A 22653-nucleotide genomic window follows, 5' to 3' on the forward strand; every position below is an offset into this window, starting at 1 on the left:
ACCACTACACCATCCTTTAAGGGTTAAAAATATCAATTTTTAAAAAAAAGTGCCTTTTACTCATTAAATCAGTAAATGTTTTAAACATTAACAATCTATTACCCATTAAAGAGAAACTTTACCTCATTAATGAGTTCATCAAAATGAGCATTTTTTACCCATTAATGCATGGGATAAAGGTGCAGTTCCTAATAAAAATAACCATACAAGAGAGCTTAACGAAATGTTCGGGGTATCATGCAAACCATTTGTGGGATAGTTTACCCATCCGGGATACAGTTCGTTTATGGTATTTGTTTATTAGGGGTGTCAGATACATGCAGAAAACATAGTAACGACCCTGTGAGCTTTTCTTCATTCATTTGGACTAAGGAAGGTTTAGAAAGGAGTTCGGCAGTTCAATATTATCGTGGTAAGTTCTATGAACTACAATTACAAGAGACTTCTGGGAACTCTAGCAAAATTACATGAACTTTAATGTAGCTCAGCAAACTCCAGGAAAGTTTTTCAAAAATAAGAAAAGTTCTTCAACCGTCAGGAAAGTTTTGCAAGATTTAAATAACATTAGGAAACTACTACTGTAAACATTAAGATATATCTGCAAATTTCAGGAGCAACTTGCCAAAGGCAAAGACAAAGCACAAACTTGGACACATCCGGGTAGAATGTGCCAGAGGGTGATTCCAAAGTCGTCCTACGAGTTTCAATTTTCATACTGATTGTACTTGTTGATACGCCACTGGATTGACATCGGCAAATGGATGAAGACTGGAAAATTTATTTGGTGCTTTGGCCGAACTAGCTCTCTACCCTGCCTCAAGGCAAACTCCACAATATCTACTTGACGAAAAAGTCTTTCTCTAGATAAACATTCAAAGTATGCAAAACAAATAATTATGCAACTTACTCCTAAATCCCATCCGAGCGAAGGTACTTCCCCGGGAACATTGCTCCTCTATGCGCAGCTTTGTTCCACATCCACGAACAAACATTCGATTCAAGGAACGATTTCCTTTTGCGGAGGGAAGGAATCACCGCCAGCTGCGATTGAAATCGGTGGTTTACACGTTGGCGGTCGACGATCGATGGACACCCAGTGGAAGAGTAGCTATAAATTTGCTCTCCTGCCTGAGTCCAGTCATCAGTTTACGAGCAGTGCTCTCAGTGAAAGCGTTCCCTTCCAACACCAAAGCCAAAGCGGAAAATTTCAATTCTGTGTTCGAAATGAACTTCAACAAGCTGTTTGCCATCGTCCTGCTGGCCGCGCTGGTCCTGCTCGGTCAAACCGAAGCCGGTTTTTTGAAGAAGATTGGAAAGAAGCTGGTGAGTTTTTGAGCCGGTTGTTGAACTAATTGCGGGAGAAGGTTCTAATCGTCATTCGGCTTTCAGGAAGGGGTAGGCCAACGAGTGTTCAAAGCGTCCGAGAAGGCCCTCCCGGTCGTGGCTGGGTACAAGGCAGTCGGCAAGTGATTCGAATTTTCGGCGATGAAATCGGTCGTGAAACGCGATTCTCTCTAGTTCCTGTTTAGATTTAAGTTATCACTGGATAGATTATTTAAGGCCCACCTATAAGATTTAGATTAGCATTCTAAAAAAGATGTGACAAATAAAAATAAAATACTGAATTAAATAATTCATTATAATTAAAACAACTGAAATCAGTGTATGAAAATCTTAAATCAAATAAATTCCGTTATGCTCGTAAACTTCACATAAGCATGAAGATTTTGTATGAATTATTTGCTTTAGGAGAAGTCGAACGATGGCAACTGTGGAAAATAAAGGTTTTTGCCTTACTCGTTCACCTACACACTAAGATTTTTTTGTCGAGATAAGCACTACCGAGCAGTTCGGCTTTTTATTTTGCTGGATATCAGTGAAAAACTTGCCGAGATCTCAGCAAAAAAACATAAATTTTGCTGAATTTTGTCAAGTTTTTCACTGAGACCCAGCAACATAAAATGCTTAGCTGCTCGGTGGTTTTCATTTCGGCAAAATAAATCTAAGTGTGTACAGTACCGGCCAAAAGTGTAGAACGTCGCGATTATTTTTTCTCTGCAATAAAAATTCAAAGATCTGTAACTTTTTTCGGATATTCATGAAATTTTGTAAAATCTTGGCTGCTGGGTAACCAAGTGTTCAAAATATATCGGTAGTATTTTGAGCATAGTCAGAAGAATATATAAACATTTTTAGCATTTGGTATACGTGTACGCATTTTTCAAGTGACACAAATGCGTCTTTTCAACTTAAGTTCATTTTTAATTTATATAATTATTTATAGTTCCTAGACCCAGTGATGGCATAATCCTCACTCAAATGATTTTGTTTCGCTCTCAAGGGCTCTCAATATCACGCTTGATATTGGAATAAAATATCAAGCATGATATTGTTTTTACAAGCTCCTTTGATATTGCGAGACTATTCAGAACATGTAAAATTGCAGCCACGAGTTGACTTACCACAAAAATGATTCCTTTGCACATCGTTTTGTTAGAAAGAGAAAGCATAGTTTGCTATCTTTCTTTACGCTTCACAGATGGCAGACACGAAGTTACTGTTGCCAGCAGTGATGGAAGTTTCGTTTCGCGTTCGGATGTACAGCAAAAATCTTGAAGCTCAAACTTAACACAGTTTGGTGAGAATTGTAGCCGGGGAGTTTTGTTAGCATGATATCATAGCAAATCACAGCTTTTAATATCAATAGCTGTTGTTTGCGTGTTGAGTTTTTGGTTTACGATACTCAAATGAGATTATGCACATTGGTGAGATTAGATCTTTTGATATTTTCACAACACTGCCTAGACCTATTAGGTTTGTTTGGAGAATTCCCACCTTAGTGGGATTGGTTTGCTTAAAGTTAAAAAAAAACAGACTTCTGGTGCCTACTATTTATATATATATACACCTAACCTACTATATACAAACGGCTTATCAAAGCATGTTCAGTAGACTGATGCAAAATTTGAAATTTTCGCTCCACAGTGTTCAAACGGTTTCAAATCGGGTCCTGATTAGCCTCCGAAAATTTAAACTAATTTGATAAGAAACTGACTTGGCACAAACCATTTGAAGTTTATATGGTAATCACAATGGGAAAACAAATTCTTTTGTTCAATGTCTTCTAGCCTTTTTACATATTGTACTGTTAACAAATTCTATGGGAATTTTCATCTGCTGCAACTTTGCAGAAAATCGTTTTTCAGCCAAACGTCATATTCAATAGTTATTAATTGTTTAAGAGATTGATAATCTTATGGCAAGATTAAGCAACTGTATTATGGGCAACACTGTATTCTGCAGTGTGACATAGTAGCCAAGATTTGTGTCCTCTATTCTACGCGCCATAAACACCAATGTTGCCTGCTGAATAGTTGATTGAGCATAATCATAAGACATCAGTGATTTGAATCATTAATAATTTTTGTTCCTTATATTTGATCGCAAAGTGGTCTCTATTAAAGTTGTAGCTGGGAAAATTTTCAACAATCTCAGCTATCATTTTTTTTTAAGTAGAGTGAACTGGTGAATTTTGAGATAGATATGAACCGCAATTATGGTTTCTTCATAGTAATTCCCATATAAACTTCAAATGGTTTGTGCCAAGTCAGGTTCTCACTAAAAGGGGCCCAATTTGGAACCATTTTAGCACTGTGTAGCGGAAATTTCAAATTTTGCATCAGTCTAATGTTCAGATTGGGTACGTTTTTGGATAAACTTGTTCCTTATTTCGTCAATGTTTGAATCTATTCTGGGAATGTTCGCCTTTTGGTGGAGGTCCATTATTCTAGTGTCGAAAGGACGATCGAGGTTCATCTTTATGACTCTATTCTGAGCCACCTGGATCTTGTTCCTGTGAGTCTGAGCACATGATTCCCACACCGGAGTTGCGTAGAAGATCGCAGGTGCTACAATTTGTTTGTTCATCATTGAGAGGCGGGTTCTGCGGCAAATCAGCGGATACAGACACCTAACCAAGGCGGAACACTTGACTACGGTTTCCTCTACATGCGAACGGAGTAGGAGCTTTTCGTCAAACAACATCCCGAGATATGTTACTTCGGTGGACCACTCAACCCTTGTGCCATCCATTACTACAGTACAAGAGGGAGTCGGTTTTAGTTTTGGCATAATCAGCAAAGGCGTCAAGGCATCGTTGAAGCTTGTTTGTGATTTCACGAGGCATCCTTCCCTTGACGGTTATGGCGTAATCATCTACGAACAGGAAGAACACTCAACCGTTGCCCAAGGGAGGAATGTCGGAAGTGTAGATGCTTTAACGATATCCTGAACGACCATTGCTGGAGGTAGATTCGGTTGATTTTCACAAGATGTAATGGAAAGTTGAAGTTACAAAGCTTGTATACAAGTACGTTGTGAAACGCTTTTTCAACATCCAAAAATGCCATGGTGTGGACTTGGATACAGCTTTGTTACTTCGAATGTTATTCATCACCCGAGCTAGCTGGTGATTTGTGGAATGCCCCTTCCTAAACCCAAGCTGCTCAGGTAGGCGAATGATGTTCTCCTCGACAAACTTAAGCAAACGGTTGAGAATTAGTTAGTAGAATTAGTAGAACAATTTGCTCAGCGCTGAAAGGAGGCTGATTGGTTTGTAGCTGGAAGGTAGTGATGGATCCTTACCGGGTTTGCGGATTGGTGTGATTTTTGCTACCTTTCAGATACTTGGAAAGTAGTGCAAAGTCAAAAGCGAGTACACTTTCGTGCTCAGCTTCTTCAATACCAAGGTGAATATACTGTCAAATCCGGGAGCCTTCATGTTCTTGGTGTTTTTCAGCGCTGAGCAAATCTGCTGCACTGTAATATTTTCTGCCGGAGGGACGACACAAGGGGAGGCATCCAAGTTGTGTAAGGGAGAACAGCCCATAATGCACCCCTGGGGTGAAATGCCCACTTATAGAAAAACAGCGGTAACTTTTCCTCAGATGCATTTTACGGGTAACGGATTGTGTTTGTTTTCAACTGGAGGTTTCACAAATAATTCTTGATCATAAAATCTATATAAATAAAAATGAATTTCTGTCTGTCTGTCTGACCCTTATAGACTCGGAAACTACTGGCGACTACACCGATTGGCGTGAAAATTTGTATGCAGGGGTTTTTGGGGCAGGAAAAGGTTCTTATCATGGTTCGAGACCCCTCCCTCCTCTGTAAGGGGGGCTCCCATATAAATGAAACAGATATTTCTGCATAACTCGAGAACTAATCAAGTAAATGGAACCAAATTTGGCATGTGAAGGTCATAGGGGGTAGCCCCTTAGATAAGAGGGGGGAGCGGCTACGTACAATATAGCATGTTTTTTTTAATTGGCGCATAAACTCAAGCTAATATTGAATCCCGAGCAAGGCCGGGCACACTCAGCTAGTCATATATAAAAATAGCATTTTGTGCAAAACATGGCACGGTTGTTAAAATCATCGACTGCAAATTGAGCTTTTAACAGCTTTATTTTTTATATGCTGCAAACAAGTTGAACGACTTACCTTGTCGTATATTTTTTAGATGTTTTACTTCATTAATCACAGTTTAACACCTTATTGAAACATTATTTCTGATGTAACATAAAAGAATAATCATTTGAAATACCTCATCCCTTTACATTATTTACTTGCAAAGGTTATGGTTTGTCTATCATGTGGTGCATTTTACCCCAATGTTGTGGTGCGTTTTGGCCCAAAGTTGTGGTGCATATTGCACCATGAATCAGGCGTTTTGCCCCGCTATCATTATGGAACCAATTTATGAAATACATTGAAAATCATGAAAAATCATCGTTTTGTAGTTCTAAATCACTCGATCTCCGTAGAAAACATGGTAATGAACCATACACCATTACTTTCTTCTTGATTTTAGCTTCCATACGCCAGCAATTGACATTTTTGCTACACATTGTGCAACATGGTTTTCAAGCGGCCTATGGATGATTGAGCCAAGCAGATGCGACGGAGCAATGTGGTTGCCAATCGCATTTGCTTTCTCCTGCGGGGTGATTTTGAGCCGATCGTTATCATTTTCGACTCTGAGAGGTGGAACGGGTTTGGGATTCTAATCATCTGAGAAGTAGTAGTAAAATTATGTTTATTTCTGTTGATTATGGTAGTACATTGATTTATCATTTCAATTGATTAGCCTACCTGGCTCTTCATCTTTGTTTAATTTGATATTCTAATTTAATGTTTGCGTTTTTCAACTTGTTTACAGAATACCCCTTTGGGGATGTGTTTTATTTGAATCCTTTGGGGATGTGTTTTATTTGAATAATTAATCATCTTAAAATTTTTACAAGCTTAAATACATTTGTCCGATTTTGGTTTTCACTCTTTCGCAGCAGTGGAAAGAGGGTTTAAACTTTTGTCTGCAGAACAAAATTCAAATCGGACAATATCCGTATGTACCGTAAGATTTGATAAAGAGAAACCAATCGTTAAGTATTGTCAAAAGTCTAACACTGCTTCTTAACACCAAACTCGGCCTAACGCATTGAAACGCCAATGAATTCACTTCGGTCTATCGGATGAAGATAAAAATTGATTTGGTCGGAGCGCTTCTTTTGTTTTTGGGAATAATGGGTGAGAACCTTCATATTACGCGTTCTCATTGACTTCGTTTCGTAGCTTATGAACTAAAGTATCGTACCAACCGCATAATTGACTTATTAACTCTGAAATCATGGATATATTTGAAGTTTTCTGCTCGATAGGCCTAAAATGGGCGATTAGACCGAAGTAATTTTTTACCCTATATAACCTTACTCTCTCTTTCTCTCTCTGAGCGAGCGGTCCTGAAGTGGTGGAAGGTGGTGGTGAATAGCAATGCGTGTGGTGTGACAAGTATAACTAAAGGCGATATTATTTATCCCGACCAACCGTTCGTGAAACTTCTTCAAAGTTCTTTATACAGAAATAAAGATTTATGTCGGCAATTCTTTACTTTAAATTTTCTATGATTTCGATGTACACATTTAAAAATCTTTATTGATCGATACTTACATTTAAGATTATTTCTTCATTGCTTTTATGATAGTAATCTATAAAGGTACCATACTAAATTTCTTTTAATTTCGATATGTCACATGGACTTTAGTATACTTTACAAATATTCATCAATAAATATTTAAATATTGATATCATCATAACTTTGAACTTTGACAAAGAACAACAAAGAAAGCCATCGATGCACATTTATAATCTCCTTGTTATCGATTTGCATCGCTGGTTAAAGAGAGTTCGAGACACACCAGGTGACAGATGGCAATGTTTATATTATTTTTCGACATATTCGGCACTTCATCGGAAGAAGCAATCTGCCGGTAAATGAACGAGAAGATTGATGGCCACGACGCAGCAAATGTTTACCATTGTAGTTCTTCAAGTTTACGTCTATATATTTAATAACCCGTGAAAGCATGCGTGGTGGGATTCTCGGCTTTTGGAACCCAATGAGGAAAATTGATACCTTTTCGACCTCTATTACACCTACATGGGTAACTGGTTGATGGTTATGACAAATAAATATTGAATTCATGTATGAAAAGATTTACAGAAATTTCAATACACCACATACTAGAGTGTGTTTGCCTGTCGTTCATAAGCTCGTCAACAGCAGCCGTGGACCCGAGGATTAGCAACCAACAACGAAATCAGTACACCCCAGATGGCATGGGATCGAAACTAGAAATCATGCAAATAAAAAATCACAAATAAAATCAGCAGTTGTGTATCGATATTTTGATTTTACAACAGAAATCGATATTTTGATCTGGCAACACAATCGATATTTTAACATTGGTAACGATTGGTAGCAATATTTTGAGAAAGATCTTTATAAACGATTCACGATTAGACTTTTAGCATCTTTACAATTAGTCATGAAATGGTGACGATCGCTATCGATTCTTCTTATGAATGGCTTTGAAGATCGATGTATAGAAAATTAAAGAAAATTAACGAAATGGTTGATCGGGATGAGTCTGCGAGCACGTGCTTCCACGGTCTACACTGAAAACGTATCTACTCAGAAAGTGAGACACTAAGGAGAAACTTCTAAAATCGTAGGCTACTCATGCGCGGAGTGAGCTACGCTTTTAGATATTTCTCCATACGAATGAGTAAATAGTGACTAATTATTAGTCAGTGACCAACCCTTGACTAGCTCAGAGAATTCAAGCTGAACATTGCATTAGGTCCTAAGTAGCATTGATCGATTCTCTTCGTCAATTTCTCTTTCGTTAATAACTTGACCACATAACATATGAAAATGCAAATATTGGTGAATGATACTACAACATACGAAAAAGTACGGGCTGACCCTACGTCCAGGTATCAAAAGGGGAACAACAACATAGTCAAGAGACACAAAGATTTGAAACTCATCGACTATAGAACAGCCAAAGAACTAACCACGAATAACGCAACATGTCCCAGGATTTACGGCCAGCCAAAGGCTCATAAGCAAAACCTACCGCTCCGCCCAGTCATTCCCAACATAACCGCCCCTACATACAAGCTAGCAAAGTATATCGCCAACAGTCCGTACAACACAACCAACTCGTTCAATTTCTGCAACGAAGTCAATAGCATCAAACTCCCAGAAGGCTACATTATGATATCGCTGGATGTAACGTCGATGTTTACGAACGTACCATGACACTTGGTCATCAGGAACATCATTCAATGGTGGAATGAGATTAACACACAAATCAATCTTGATCTTTTCCTGGAGATCGTGGAATACTGTATGGAGGCCAGCTATTTCTGTTTTGATGGTCAGTACTACAAACAGACATTTGGGACGGCCATGGGTAGCCCGCTATCGCCAACCGTAGCGGACATCGTGCTAGACTCGGTCATCAGTGCAGCTATGAGTTCCTTACCGTTTGGGACTACCATATTTTGGAAGTACGTGGATGACATCTAGATGGCAATCCAACGGTACACCGAACAGCAGGTCCTAGACGCATTCAACAAAATAGAACCAAGAATACAGTTCACTATAAGAATCGAGGATGACCGAAGACTGGCATTCCTTGACATGACGGTCATACGAAATCCAGATCAAACACTGACCACCGAATGGTACGCCAAACCGATTGCGTCAGGCAGAATGGTGAACTACAAATCATTTCATCAGCCAAAACACAAAATAAATGTGGCGACCAACTTTATCCACCGAGTTCACTCGCTCACATGCAACAAACCCAGGGAAGAAATAGTAAAAACAATCCACCAACATCTACTAAGGAACAACTACCCCAAACAACTAGTCAACCGATTACTAAATCTACATAAGAACAAACATCAAGATCATCCGTCCAACACCCATTCCAGCCAACTATCGCACCATAAGACATAGACCCCACCCCCACTGCACCCAACCACATCTAACCCAGCCGAATGTACGCGAAGCCAACCATCATGGCAGCCACCCACCCAGCCGACCATGGTGCCAGCTATTTCCATCCCGCAAATACAAAATAAAATACAAAGGAAAGATATCAAATCCCGTTGATGTCACTTCAGGAGTTCCTCAAGGCTCCCATTTAGGACCACTTTTATTTATTCTCTTCGTCAATGACATATCTTTCATTATTAAGAAATTGAAAGTTTTAATATATGCTGACGACATTAAACTTTTTTTGGAAATAAAAGATGCCAAAAACATCATCACATTCAAAGAGGAAATTCAAATATTCCATACTTGGTGGTGCTACAATTAAATATAAAAAAATGTAACTCCATTACCATTAGTAGAAAACAAAAGCTACCCGATATAACAGTCACTTTAGGAAACCAGATCGTAGAAAAATGTGATAGAGTCAGGGATCTAGGTGTTATTTTGGACTCAAAACTTACTTTCACCGATCATTATAACACAATTATTAACAGAGCTAACAACATGCTTGGTTTCATAAAACGTTTCTGCTATAACTTTCACGATCCGTATACGATAAAAACATTGTACATTGCTTATGTAAGATCGATATTAGAATATTGCAGCATAGTTTGGTCACCTTTTTCAATCACACACGAAGAAAGAATAGAGTCCGTTCAAAAGCAGTTTCTATTGTATGCACTCCGCAAGTTAGGTTGGACTGTATTTCCTCTGCCATCTTACACAGCTCGGTGTATGCTAGGTTGGACTGTATTTCCTCTGCCATCTTACACAGCTCGGTGTATGCTCATAAATATCCAAACATTAAAAGAACGTCGTGAATTTGCTATGATTTCTTTCGTAAACGATATCGTATCACATCGAATTGATTCAATAGAACTATTGTCATCCTTAAATTTATATACACCATCTAGGCATTTACGAAACAGAAATATATTTGCTACAAATCGTCATCGTACGAATTATGCCAAATTTGGACCCTTGAACCAAATGATGGATACATATAATAAGCACTGCGATAACATTGACTTTACAATGACAAAAACTAAATTAAAGCAATATTTTAATTCGTCGCATAACGTCAACTAGAAGTAATGTTTTAACTTTTTCTTAAGACATATTATAAAAAATATAAACAAAGACAAAATTGTAAAAATAGCACTTAAGACAACAATTGTAAAACGGTCTACACTGATTGACGACAAATAAATAAATAAATACAGTCCGTACCAATGCTTCACCCAAACGATGCAATTAATATCGATCACCAACAAACAGCACCAACGATAACCGATCATCATTCAACCAAGAGATCCATCAATGACGTAGACCAACTGATCAATATCCAAACGATGCCAAACCAACCTACAATAGAAAGGGAAGAAAAAATTTACAGAGCAATCCCGTATGTACCAGCACTTTCCCAACGCATTACGAAAATCCTGTTATCAACGATCTCCACACTAAAGTTAAATACCCTGTAAGTAAAGAGGAAATTAGCAATGTAATTTATAAAATTCCGTGCAATAATTGTGATAGCAGCTACATAGGAATGACGAGAAACAATTTACGCAGAAGACTAGCAGGACAGAGAACAAATGTGAACAAATTAGAAAAACTGATGAACGATAACCACACCATTACCGAAGCAGCCACAGCAACACTCATAGAAACCATTACCGCCCTGATCCCGATGTGCGGTATAAGAGGTGAGGAGAAAGGAAACTAGTGGACTCTTTCGTTCTCGCGTCTTCTTACGCAGCAACAGACGTGACGTCACGTCTGCTGTTGCATAATAACACCGTCAGAATGAAAGAGTCCACTAGTTTCCTTTCTCCTCACCTCTTATACCGCACATCGCCCTGATCCAACATCCAACCACAGATTCAATCTAGATAATACACAAATTATAGACCATAGCTACAAATCATCAACACTTCCATTCCTTGAAATGTGCCATATCACTAACACCAACCACGCAGTAAACAAACGAACAGACATAGACAGACTTAGTACGACATACGCAGCAGTATAGAGATCTCCAAGCGCAATCTCACGAACACTAAAATCCAACATCCATATATAAAAATGAAGAAGAAGAAGAAACAAAAAGGTATCGCGATATCACAACTACTTAAAAAGGTAGCGCGCGGTCTCACGCACACTTTTGTGCATCTGGAGAACTCTATTGCACAATATTAAGAATACAGATAAACACGACAAAACCAGAAGAGAGCAATCCAAGAGGCTATCAGTGTCAATCGATGCTCCTGCTATTACACTATATACTGTCCGAATATAGGATCACATCCCATTTTTAAATTTATTTACCAGTCGAATTTCTTTTTGACGTAATCACCTTCCGATCAAAATAGTTTTCGATGTTACTTAAGTCATCCGATTTCTATGGAGATGCCGTTTGCTGTAAGTAACAGCACTGAGAAACCCGTGAAAAGTGTACTTTCGTCGTTCCGTTTTCTCATTATTAAAGTGAATAAATCGAACTGTTTGTTGCTAAGATGATTTCGGTGATCCTAAAATGATGAATGGGCTGCACGTAAGGAGACGTAATTGATAATTCTCCCGAATATCCTGGTAAAAACACTTTGACTTAAGTAACAATAGGGGCCACCAAACGACGTATAATAACTTTTGACTCAAAAACCAGTATTTCTTAGCATGAGAGCTAGTGATTTGCCTTTGTATGATTAAAACCCGGCTAAATATGTTAAACATTGCTATCACTATGAGATTATATGTGTTTAATTGGAAATAGGAATAACTTTTCGGTCATCAAAACAAAACTTTATTTTTCTCGGATCGGTGCGAATGTTACTTACGACATAATGAAAATTTGCTCTTGAATCGACCACAATGAGATTGGAAGATTACCGCAAAAGCTCAACGCAGATGTCGCCACTGCATGATGATGATAATGTTGACAGGCTGCATATAAAATTCGTGAAAATTAGCATTAAATCATAATTTTCATCAAGCCTGCGTGAAATCCTTCCAATATAACATTCGAATTGAAGAAGAAAACGTTTTTACGATCAGACTGATGTGCATCTCTGACTTTTCCAGGTGAACTTTCATAAGATATATTCATTTCATTTCACGGCTCCATCGTAAATATGATGGTAAACAGAAGTAAATTGCTCAATTACTCAAAATAAAGATGATTTGTCATCTTGTTATCACTTTGAAGACCATCTAGCACCATTTTATAGTATGATGCGTGTTGAGTAAATCAAGTTCCGATGAGTTTTCCGTCGAAAATTGTGAGTATCAATACACAGCAAAAAAAGTTGTTGAATATTACATCGAAACTGCTGCAACCGGGTCAATCCATCGGTTGTGTAATATCACATTGTACGATGTACATCGATTTTGCGAACAAAATTACATCCATTGATGTAATATTGTATCTGCTTTTTGCTATTACATCATTATTTCATACATCAGCTTGAATTACGTTGATCGATATTACATTTTTTTGCTGTGTATGTTTGCTTAAAAAAGGCCAAAATGAACATTTATTGAATATTGGCGTCCTATACAACCAATTCTCCATTTCCACCAGCATGATACAACCAAAGATAAGTACTAAGATGAAACTGTCGGAAGAAAAACTTTCTATTTGAGTGTCTGCTTTCACGGTCCCTTTCATCCAATGAGCCGCCCGTATTCAAGGTAATTTTGTGAGTTGCTGCCCCCTCGGAAGAGATGAAATTTTGCGCTAATTTTTATCAAAACAATCACACCAAAATCAGAGATGTCCCATTTTTCAATTACTCGATTATCAACTAATCGATTATTTTTTGTTCGCTGTGCTGCCATTTTTCCACCAGAGAGAGTGCAGCACATGTTTGAAACGATCGGTGATGATCCTGTGGAGATGTTAATGCTTATATCGGCATGATCTAACCGATTATAAATAGTTTACTTTTCGGTTCGTTAATCGATTAAACGATTATTCGAATGAAAATCGGACATCACTAGATGAATGTGAAACGCCATTTCAAATATAAGGCCGTTCGTAAATAATGATATAATTTGAAAGGGACCGGGGCTAATCACAAATTACGTTTCCATGGTAACTGAAATAAACACGAGTGTTCACCGGTTGATACAACATTTCCTAAGTAAATTAACATAATTTCCACTTTCATCTTAGTGAAAATCGCACATATTTACCATTTTCTGAAAAATGCAGCTGCGCAGGAGGTAACCTCTCCCTGTGGGTGCAAACTTGTTATGCATAATTTGCCATGAAAACATCTCTGATCCATACCAAAATAATAACAAATAGGGGAATTTACGTATTCTCGGCAACCTAAGCAGCGACCTTCTTTCTATAGCCTTTTTCTCTAAGGAACGCACACATATGCAGTATTGGTTTGTTTACAATCTTTTGCTGCCAGCTGCTCTAACAATTTCAGTCGAAAGAATTGTCAAAAACTGTTTTGAAACGCTTTTACAAAGCTCTAATCTTCTCTAGTGAGAGCGAGTATTGTCGGCAACCAGTTTTTCTTCGGCAACCGTTCCATTTGAACTGCATGTAAATCTGCTGTTCTATTATCGGCAACTCGAAATCAGCTACAATTTGTAGTGCGTGTGTTTCATTTCAAGAAAACCCTGCTAGATTGCTTTTTCTCAGTGGTAAAAATATAGTCAAATTGAAGCTGAAAGCATAAAGAATCGTTTGCATGCATTCAGCGAAGTGTGTTCGTAAGAAAATCCAGTGAAAATAGTGTTTCAATTTGGGTTGCCGAAAATAGTCTGGCATGCCGAAGCCGTCATTTCCCCTATTTTTCAAACACGTTTTCTTACACGATTCAAGCAAAAGTTTCCACGGGAAATTATTAATTTTTCTTTATGGACCGTTATGTCTGTCTGTCTGTCTGTCTGTCTGTCTGTCTGTCTGTCTGTCTGTCTGTCTGTCTGTCTGTCTGTCTGTCTGTCTGTCTGTCTGTCTGTCTGTCTGTCTGTCTGTCTGTCTGTCTGTCTGTCTGTCTGTCTGTCTGTCTGTCTGTCTGTCTGTCTGTCTGTCTGTCTGTCTGTCTGTCTGTCTGTCTGTCTGTCTGTCTGTCTGTCTGTCTGTCTGTCTGTCTGTCTGTCTGTCTGTCTGTCTGTCTGTCTGTCTGTCTGTCTGTCTGTCTGTCTGTCTGTCTGTCTGTCTGTCTGTCTGTCTGTCTGTCTGTCTGTCTGTCTGTCTGTCTGTCTGTCTGTCTGTCTGTCTGTCTGTCTGTCTGTCTGTCTGTCTGTCTGTCTGTCTGTCTGTCTGTCTGTCTGTCTGTCTGTCTGTCTGTCTGTCTGTCTGTCTGTCTGTCTGTCTGTCTGTCTGTCTGTCTGTCTGTCTGTCTGTCTGTCTGTCTGTCTGTCTGTCTGTCTGTCTGTCTGTCTGTCTGTCTGTCTGTCTGTCTGTCTGTCTGTCTGTCTGTCTGTCTGTCTGTCTGTCTGTCTGTCTGTCTGTCTGTCTGTCTGTCTGTCTGTCTGTCTGTCTGTCTGTCTGTCTGTCTGTCTGTCTGTCTGTCTGTCTGTCTGTCTGTCTGTCTGTCTGTCTGTCTGTCTGTCTGTCTGTCTGTCTGTCTGTCTGTCTGTCTGTCTGTCTGTCTGTCTGTCTGTCTGTCTGTCTGTCTGTCTGTCTGTCTGTCTGTCTGTCTGTCTGTCTGTCTGTCTGTCTGTCTGTCTGTCTGTCTGTCTGTCTGTCTGTCTGTCTGTCTGTCTGTCTGTCTGTCTGTCTGTCTGTCTGTCTGTCTGTCTGTCTGTCTGTCTGTCTGTCTGTCTGTCTGTCTGTCTGTCTGTCTGTCTGTCTGTCTGTCTGTCTGTCTGTCTGTCTGTCTGTCTGTCTGTCTGTCTGTCTGTCTGTCTGTCTGTCTGTCTGTCTGTCTGTCTGTCTGTCTGTCTGTCTGTCTGTCTGTCTGTCTGTCTGTCTGTCTGTCTGTCTGTCTGTCTGTCTGTCTGTCTGTCTGTCTGTCTGTCTGTCTGTCTGTCTGTCTGTCTGTCTGTCTGTCTGTCTGTCTGTCTGTCTGTCTGTCTGTCTGTCTGTCTGTCTGTCTGTCTGTCTGTCTGTCTGTCTGTCTGTCTGTCTGTCTGTCTGTCTGTCTGTCTGTCTGTCTGTCTGTCTGTCTGTCTGTCTGTCTGTCTGTCTGTCTGTCTGTCTGTCTGTCTGTCTGTCTGTCTGTCTGTCTGTCTGTCTGTCTGTCTGTCTGTCTGTCTGTCTGTCTGTCTGTCTGTCTGTCTGTCTGTCTGTCTGTCTGTCTGTCTGTCTGTCTGTCTGTCTGTCTGTCTGTCTGTCTGTCTGTCTGTCTGTCTGTCTGTCTGTCTGTCTGTCTGTCTGTCTGTCTGTCTGTCTGTCTGTCTGTCTGTCTGTCTGTCTGTCTGTCTGTCTGTCTGTCTGTCTGTCTGTCTGTCTGTCTGTCTGTCTGTCTGTCTGTCTGTCTGTCTGTCTGTCTGTCTGTCTGTCTGTCTGTCTGTCTGTCTGTCTGTCTGTCTGTCTGTCTGTCTGTCTGTCTGTCTGTCTGTCTGTCTGTCTGTCTGTCTGTCTGTCTGTCTGTCTGTCTGTCTGTCTGTCTGTCTGTCTGTCTGTCTGTCTGTCTGTCTGTCTGTCTGTCTGTCTGTCTGTCTGTCTGTCTGTCTGTCTGTCTGTCTGTCTGTCTGTCTGTCTGTCTGTCTGTCTGTCTGTCTGTCTGTCTGTCTGTCTGTCTGTCTGTCTGTCTGTCTGTCTGTCTGTCTGTCTGTCTGTCTGTCTGTCTGTCTGTCTGTCTGTCTGTCTGTCTGTCTGTCTGTCTGTCTGTCTGTCTGTCTGTCTGTCTGTCTGTCTGTCTGTCTGTCTGTCTGTCTGTCTGTCTGTCTGTCTGTCTGTCTGTCTGTCTGTCTGTCTGTCTGTCTGTCTGTCTGTCTGTCTGTCTGTCTGTCTGTCTGTCTGTCTGTCTGTCTGTCTGTCTGTCTGTCTGTCTGTCTGTCTGTCTGTCTGTCTGTCTGTCTGTCTGTCTGTCTGTCTGTCTGTCTGTCTGTCTGTCTGTCTGTCTGTCTGTCTGTCTGTCTGTCTGTCTGTCTGTCTGTCTGTCTGTCTGTCTGTCTGTCTGTCTGTCTGTCTGTCTGTCTGTCTGTCTGTCTGTCTGTCTGTCTGTCTGTCTGTCTGTCTGTCTGTCTGTCTGTCTGTCTGTCTGTCTGTCTGTCTGTCTGTCTGTCTGTCTGTCTGTCTGTCTGTCTGTCTGTCTGTCTGTCTGTCTGTCTGTCTGTCTGTCTGTCTGTCTGTCTGTCTGTCTGTCTGTCTGTCTGTCTGTCTGTCTGTCTGTCTGTCTGTCTGTCTGTCTGTCTGTCTGTCTGTCTGTCTGTCTGTCTGTCTGTCTGTCTGTCTGTCTGTCTGTCTGTCTGTCTGTCTGTCTGTCTGTCTGTCTGTCTGTCTGTCTGTCTGTCTGTCTGTCTGTCTGTCTGTCTGTCTGTCTGTCTGTCTGTCTGTCTGTCTGTCTGTCTGTCTGTCTGTCTGTCTGTCTGTCTGTCTGTCTGTCTGTCTGTCTGTCTGTCTGTCTGTCTGTCTGTCTGTCTGTCTGTCTGTCTGTCTGTCTGTCTGTCTGTCTGTCTGTCTGTCTGTCTGTCTGTCTGTCTGTCTGTCTGTCTGTCTGTCTGTCTGTCTGTCTGTCTGTCTGTCTGTCTGTCTGTCTGTCTGTCTGTCTGTCTGTCTGTCTGTCTGTCTGTCTGTCTGTCTGTCTGTCTGTCTGTCTGTCTGTCTGTCTGTCTGTCTGTCTGTCTGTCTGTCTGTCTGTCTGTCTGTCTGTCTGTCTGTCTGTCTGTCTGTCTGTCTGTCTGTCTGTCTGTCTGTCTGTCTGTCTGTCTGTCTGTCTGTCTGTCTGTCTGTCTGTCTGTCTGTCTGTCTGTCTGTCTGTCTGTCTGTCTGTCTGTCTGTCTGTCTGTCTGTCTGTCTGTCTGTCTGTCTGTCTGTCTGTCTGTCTGTCTGTCTGTCTGTCTGTCTGTCTGTCTGTCTGACGTTATCTCGAATCGGTCCAACTACCACGTTGTTTCTTCTTACTGTCCACTTCGTCCTATTGTGGAGGTCCGTTAGGTACAGCTGCGATCACTTTTTCCACGGCTGTTGCTTGAATCGCTGCGATTTCTGCCACGTTGAGAAGATCCCGTCTGGATGGGGTTCCGGAATCGCAGTTAGGGTCGCTGAATTAAAAAAAATAAATGACCGGGAGTCAACGCCTCGCAAACGTCCAGGTCGTTACTGAGAGGTGTGAGTGGTTGCGAATTTAACATTCGATCGTTCGCTTGCAAGGCAGTTTGAGCGACATGACTGCCGACTTCCATAGCCCTCAGAAATTTGGTTGTTAAACAGGAACTTCCCCGTATCTGGTTGTTAAACAGGTGACGTAATTCGTCCAACTGTCCTCTCACACCGACGAAGTTTCTACCATTCGCCTTGACACCAGTCCTTAAGTGACGTTTCTTCACACACATTTTGACAGTTCCTTATGGGGTTTTGCGTTGGAGTGAGAGAATAAGAAAAAGTCCGCCATGTTTCACACATAGACTGACAGTTACATATGAGATTTCTCCATTGGAGTAAAGAGCTACAGAGCTCTCGTCAACGCCAATTAGGTTCTTTAATTTTGAAAAATATATCGGTTCTGAGCCCAGCGATATTTTTTTCGAACCCACATACATTCATCTTGATTTTTAAATCAAGATTTAAAGCAAAATAATAACTTCACTGTTTGACACTAAACTGACAAACTGACAGCTCGCTCCTAGAGTCGGTGTATAATGAGTCACGCCAAGAGAAAAACAGTTAAACTCGCATCACGGTTTTCGAAAGATTCCCTTTCTTTTCACTTGGCAACAGAGGACTTCTACATCAACTTCAAATGACTTCTAGCGAGAAAAAAATAGCGGCTGTAGTAAATCATTATATCAGTGATTTAGTCAAATTATCTCAACCAAAAATAGTAGAAATTATCATAAGTGATCATTACCAAACGTATCCCATGACAATTTATTGCGCACTGCGAGTTTATGATCATTTCTTCGATTATATTTTATATTTTATTGCAATACCTTCCGTCTAGTTGCCCATCGGTGTTCCCCCATGTTTGTCTTTTTCATCAGAGTGTCGCCTAGTTCGAGATCAAGAGCACATTGCTCTCCAAACCTTGTGTTCACAATCCCTACCCTGCCATCCATTTGTTACAATTTGTTACCCCTAACCTCGAGATAGCCGCGAGTAATCGGCCTCCGCTTTACTAACGTTAGTTTTAAGTAATTTTGTTATTTAAACAATGAATATCGGCTCCGCAAAGCTACAGCAAATGAGCCTGGAAAAATAAACGAATTATGAAAAAAAAAATACCTTCCGTGGACCTTTCATAGCATCGTAATGTTTGTTTACTCTGCACGATAGGTAGCCGGTTTGACAGTTCAATAGGTAGACTTGGCTTCACTCTTGGCGTGACTCATTATACACCGACTCTAATCGCTCCCATACAAAGTGACACCAAGGGGCGCTAATGAGGTGATTTTTGCAAATGTAACCGTACATACTTAAAATAGTTCCAGTATACCGAAATTGATGAAATTTTGGGTTTCGGTTCCATTTTTAATGCAGATAACGAATATGCATTTACCTCAATACCCTTAAAGAACCCAATTGTCGCATATTATGATCTCCGGCTTGCCTGGCCGGCAAGAGATGGGTGGGCGCTAGTTCTAGGTGGACCGCCTTGGTTACTAGACAGACGTAGACGGCGACGCAGATTTTCACCGGGCGATTGCGACGGTACGGATACGACACTTGGAACGGGCAGCAGTAATCCAGACCTGAATATTGGACTTTACTCTGAAGCATGGCATACACTCGTGACTGGCTTTTCGCACTAGGTTAACGGCGTTTGTTGGACAGAACGCAAGGGAATTTACTATCTATATACTATAAATCTCGATTCTAGATGCTCAAAAAATCTCACACTAGCGAATAAATCTTCGAAAAATCTTCTTTCATTTTTCGCATCTATTTGCATCACGCATCATCTTTTTGCAGGAATTCTTCAAAATCGTAATAAATCTCCTTTCTATCAACTCAGCGTACGCGCCGCTAGCCACAGCAGAACACAATATTTTCTGCATCGTAGATAGAGTCGTCCCCTCGATGCGCGCCAAAGGTGGCAGTACTACCAACTGAGATACTTTCAAATTGACCGTTAAATGCTTGTTCGATGAACAAGTTATGAGTGTTATGTCTGTTTGTCTGTGGGTAGGACATCAATTCAGCTTATGGTCTACCAAAACGAACCCTGCTGCAAACCCTACCCTCTTACCCAACATCCCAGTGATTCCTTGTGGAAGTGCAGAGGATTTCTCGGTTTCTATCAAAGCGAGTGTCACTTCAACACATTTCTACCCATTCCTTCCTTGACCTGCGTTCGGGCACGGCCGGCGCTGGTATTGCCTAGTTTGAGATCACCAGTTTTTACAAATTGAGGATGATTGCTAGTCTCAAGCTTTGTCTATTGGTTCTCTGTGTAATTACAGCTGATCTGGCAATAACAGAGTAGCAACCGTGGGCGGTCAATCATGCTCATGCTCATGCTATGCAATGTATGCACAAAAACATATAGGTTCTTTTTAAAAAAAAAACATTCTTGAGTTACAATGGTCTTTTCATCTACGGAAAACATTTGATCTATCATAACAAAGACAACATTGTAAAAATAGCACTTAAGGCAACGATTTCAGATTTTGCAGTTCATTCTGGATCGTATTCCTATTAGGGGCTGTTCATTAGCTACGTAGATGGCTTTTTTTGGGATTCTTGACCCCCCTCCCCCTACGTAGACAATTGTCCATACAAAAAATAAACTGTCTACGTAGTTTATGATCCGCCCCTTATGTGAAATAAATGAAAGATAAAAGTCGGATGCGCTGAGGGGCTTCCAAAAGTGGGTCATTTATTTTCAATCTGATTACTGGACATATTTGAAATAATGATGCCAATCCAGATAGCAGGATCCCGAGGAAGTGCTTCACAGAACACGAAGACGAGAGCAGACATCACTGGAAAATTCCAACCGCTTTAAGTGTAACCATATCTACGCCAATGCTCTACCTCTTCAAAGCCTGACCTTCAGAAGATAAGTGTTGATCCTGGACATGTTGCCAGAAACGGTTTTGCAAAACAAAGCTGATTTCAAACAGCAATCCGGTACGTACTATCAATTGCATTAACTTCCGAACGAAAGGGGATTCTGGGGTAGAATGCAGAATGCAAAACGAGACATTGAACCCCTATCTCAGATTTCGTCCCATCTAGTGTGATCTATTGAATTGAATATTATTATATTCAATATTATTGTTCTGTGATTGTTGTTGTTGCTGCTGTGATCACGCTCATCATCATCAGCATCTTTATTTATTAATTTATTTATTTATCATCATCATCATCATCGACCGTCGTTGTTTCCATCCATCCGCGAGAGCGTGCGCTGAAATTTGAAGATCACGATCAGCCACCTCTCTCATTCGTTGCCGTACGTTTGCGGTGAGTAGATCGTCGTCGCCCGCTGTCGCTGCTGATTATCACCTCTAGCTTAGTTGTTGTTTTGATTTTCATGTGACTCGTGTGAATTCAATCGAATCAAGTTACAAAGTTGTCGAAAAATGAACCGGAAAGTGATGCTTGGTGGAGCAATTCTGCTTCTGTTTGCGATCGTGTCAACACAAGCGAGACCCGAAGGTGTTCCTTTGGCGGAACTCCCATCCCAGTCACCGGTTCCGACCTCGGTGGATAGTGGTAGCTCCAGTACGGTAGCCCCCGAGGAGGAAAGTAAGGTGTCCAAATTCTTCGACGATTTTTCCTCGGCCTTCAAGCAAGGCACGGCTAAGGTCAAGGAGAGTTTCGAAAGCGCGGCAACCTCGGTCAAGGATGGTGTCATGCGAGGATATGACTACGTGAAAGACAAGTTTAGCGGAACCGGAGATGCGGTGGCGACTCCAGGCAGTCCTTCAACTAACATTTCCGATGCATTGACCTCTACGTCCCCGGTTGAAACGAAAGTCGAATCAACGAAATCGCTTGGAACCAATTCTGCAGCACCGACCGCCGCATCTAGCACTACAGCTAAGGTAGTGCGAATCGAACCCAACGACGAAGAATCGACTGATGATGACCGACTGATCTTCATTGGCGATGAGGATGTGGCCACCGATTTCACACCCAATGTGCCGTCAAGCACTTCCGAAAAGACGAACCTTGACGACCGATTCATTCTGGATGGGCCAGTAGCTTGTCCGAAAGGCCAGACCGCAATCAACGGGAAGTGTCGAAACACGTTCTAAGACGGAAACGGGTCGAAAGCGAGGGAGAGACCGAAACCTGTTCAAATTGCATTCACGTCTCTACTGCTTCCAGCCGTGTCCAGATCAAGTGTGATTTTTTAATTTAATTCTATTGTCGAGCAATTTGCGCGGATAAAGTGTTTGTGTAACCTGTGAAATAAATTGAATTTATTCTATTAAACGCACCCCACCGGAGGAGTTGTTGTCTGTCGCAAGAGATATGTCACCCACCAGCGCACACCACCATGTGCAACGCATTATCCTATTGTCGGGCGATAGTCAATGGGTTCGTCGGAGACGGAGTCGGGTTGCGTGACCAAGATCACTGACTTCCTTGATTGCCTGCCGGCTAGTTTTACTACCAAGTCAAGTCGGGTCCAACTGTTCGGGAAAGTGCGGTTGTGACGCATAGTTGATTAGAGCTCGGTACGGCGATCTTGTAGCCGATAGTGGTGGGTATTCGGTGCGAACGGCACAAGTCAACAAAAGTCACGTTAATGCAGTTCCAAGAGCCGGATTGTGCGGTGTGATTTCACTTTGCCGGTAGCAGGAATTTCCAGTTTTGCTCTAGGCGGTGGGATGGGCTGTGAGGGGATGGAAAGCAAATCATCATTATTCAGTGGCTCGTGATGAACAACAGTTTTGCCGTCCGTATGATTGGTTGGAATATTCTGAAATGAGTGCTGTGAGTTTTGGAATGGATTCAGAAAATCATTTTTGCTTTTCTTCTTTGATTATTTGAGATGCAATATGACCTTCTACTCAATGCTGCACGTAATTTCTTAGCATTCGGATCAGAACCACCTGACTGGCGACAAGGAAGGTTTCATTTGAACTTATATTTATCGACTCATCGTTGCTTTGAACTACAATGAAACGTGTGCTATTTGCATCGGCGTAAATAG

General features: G+C 41.0%; 1 protein-coding gene across 1 annotated transcript; it reads left to right on the plus strand.

Moving 5' to 3' along the window:
- Window positions 1-20936: 20936 nt before the first annotated feature.
- Window positions 20937-21931, plus strand: LOC135712228 (uncharacterized). Its single transcript, XM_065235189.1, has one exon. The coding sequence runs from the start codon at window positions 21071-21073 to the stop codon at window positions 21746-21748; it is 678 nt and encodes a 225-aa protein (XP_065091261.1). The 5' UTR covers window positions 20937-21070; the 3' UTR covers window positions 21749-21931.
- The last annotated feature ends 722 nt before the right edge of the window (window positions 21932-22653 follow it).

The sequence above is a fragment of the Ochlerotatus camptorhynchus genome, unplaced genomic scaffold, assembly GCF_037179485.1.
Source record: "Ochlerotatus camptorhynchus isolate MF236.1 unplaced genomic scaffold, CSIRO-AGI_Acam_v1.1 ptg000467l, whole genome shotgun sequence".
NCBI classification, from domain to species: domain Eukaryota; kingdom Metazoa; phylum Arthropoda; class Insecta; order Diptera; family Culicidae; genus Ochlerotatus; species Ochlerotatus camptorhynchus.